The sequence below is a fragment of the Nicotiana attenuata genome, unplaced genomic scaffold (assembly GCF_001879085.1).
Source record: "Nicotiana attenuata strain UT unplaced genomic scaffold, NIATTr2, whole genome shotgun sequence".
NCBI classification, from domain to species: domain Eukaryota; kingdom Viridiplantae; phylum Streptophyta; class Magnoliopsida; order Solanales; family Solanaceae; genus Nicotiana; species Nicotiana attenuata.
Genome location: NW_017681363.1, coordinates 1 through 1,512, shown reverse-complemented (window position 1 = coordinate 1,512; position 1,512 = coordinate 1). Strand labels below are relative to the sequence as shown.

The 1,512-nt window shown below is 48.3% G+C and overlaps 1 protein-coding gene across 1 annotated transcript; it reads left to right on the top strand.

Moving 5' to 3' along the window:
* Positions 1 to 507: 507 nt before the first annotated feature.
* Positions 508 to 1,022, top strand: LOC109221933 (the record flags this gene model as incomplete). The annotated part of the gene is made up of 1 exon (XM_019386357.1): positions 508 to 1,022. A coding segment is annotated over exon 1 (515 nt), but the record flags the coding sequence as incomplete, so codon positions are not given.
* Positions 1,023 to 1,512: the final 490 nt, after the last annotated feature.

Genomic DNA, 1,512 nt, shown 5'->3' with positions numbered 1-1,512 from the left:
CGGCGAAGGTGCTGGAGGCCGGATTTTTTGGCCAACTGTATTTAGAGATGCACACCTCTGGGTAAAAGGCTGCAATGAATGCCAAAGGACGGGAATCATTTCCTGTCGCCATGAGATGCCAATGAAACCAATTCAAGAAGTAGAGGTGTTTGACGTGTAGGGGATAGACTTCATGGGTCCCTTTGTCAGCTCATTCGGTAATAAGTACATACTTGTGGCGGTGGATTATGTGTCTAAATGGGTGGAAGCTGCAGCCTTGCCCACCAATGATGCACGAGTGGTGGTCGGATCCTGAAGAAGCACATATTCACCCGGTTTGGGATACCAAGGGCGATCATCAGTGATGGAGGCACTCACTTCTGCAATAGAGCCTTCGAGAAATTGCTGGCTAAATATGATGTGCACCACAAAGTGGCTACGCCCTACCATCCGCAGACTAGTGGGCAAGTTGAAGTGTCCAACAGGGAGATTAAGAGTGTATTAACGAAAACTGTGAACGCAACCCGAATGGATTGGGCAAAGAAGCTGGACGACGCACTCTGGGCATACAGAACTGCATTCAAAATGCCAATAGGTATGTCACCATACGAGTTGGTGTTTGGAAAGGCCTTTCATCTACCTATGGAGTTAGAACACCGTGCTTGGTGGGCATTAAAACAGTTAAACATGGATCCCGAAGCAGCCGGACAAAATCGACTAACGGAGTTGCACGAGCTAGAGGAATTTTCGTATCATGCCTTTGAGAGCACGAGGCTTTACAAGGAACGGATGAAGAAAATGCATGATAAGCACATCGTGGACAAAGACTTCAAACCCGGTGATATGGTGTTATTGTACAACTCAAGGTTGAGATTGTTTCCGGGTAAGTTGAAATCCCGATGGTCAGGGCCATTTCGAGTGGTGCAAATGTTTGCTAGTGGAGCTGTGGAGATTGAATCAAAAGACGGGACGAACAAATTGTCCGTCAATGGACAAAGGTTGAACACTACCTTGGATCAGCTGACCGAAAAGGGGATACAGTGGTGTCACATTTCAAAGAACCCCAATACGAAAACGAGGAGTAGGAACTCCACTATTTGCGTCGTGCCGCGACGTTAAATCAGACGCTGCGTGGGAGGAAACCCACGAATTGTTGTAAGTGTAATGTATAACTGTGTATATATATATATAAAAGTACCAGAAAAATGCCTTGACCGCGGTCCCGGCGTAACCGCGGCCGGACCGCGGTCAAACAAGCCCTCTGAAGTTTTCTCACCGCGGTCCAAGCGTGGCCGCGGTAGGACCGCGGTCAAACCACCTCTCTGAACCTAGTCTACTGCGGTCCCAGCGTGACCGCGGTAGGACCGCGGTAGCCCAGAGACGGGCCCAGTCAGGTAAGTTTTCTGAATTTTTTCAATTTTTTTCTTTTTCTTTTATTTCCCCCCCCGTCTTCATTCATTAACCTTTCCCCACCCCTCATTACCCACTCCAACCACACGACCCTCTCCCCCTTTCTCTCTATTCTCTCATCTT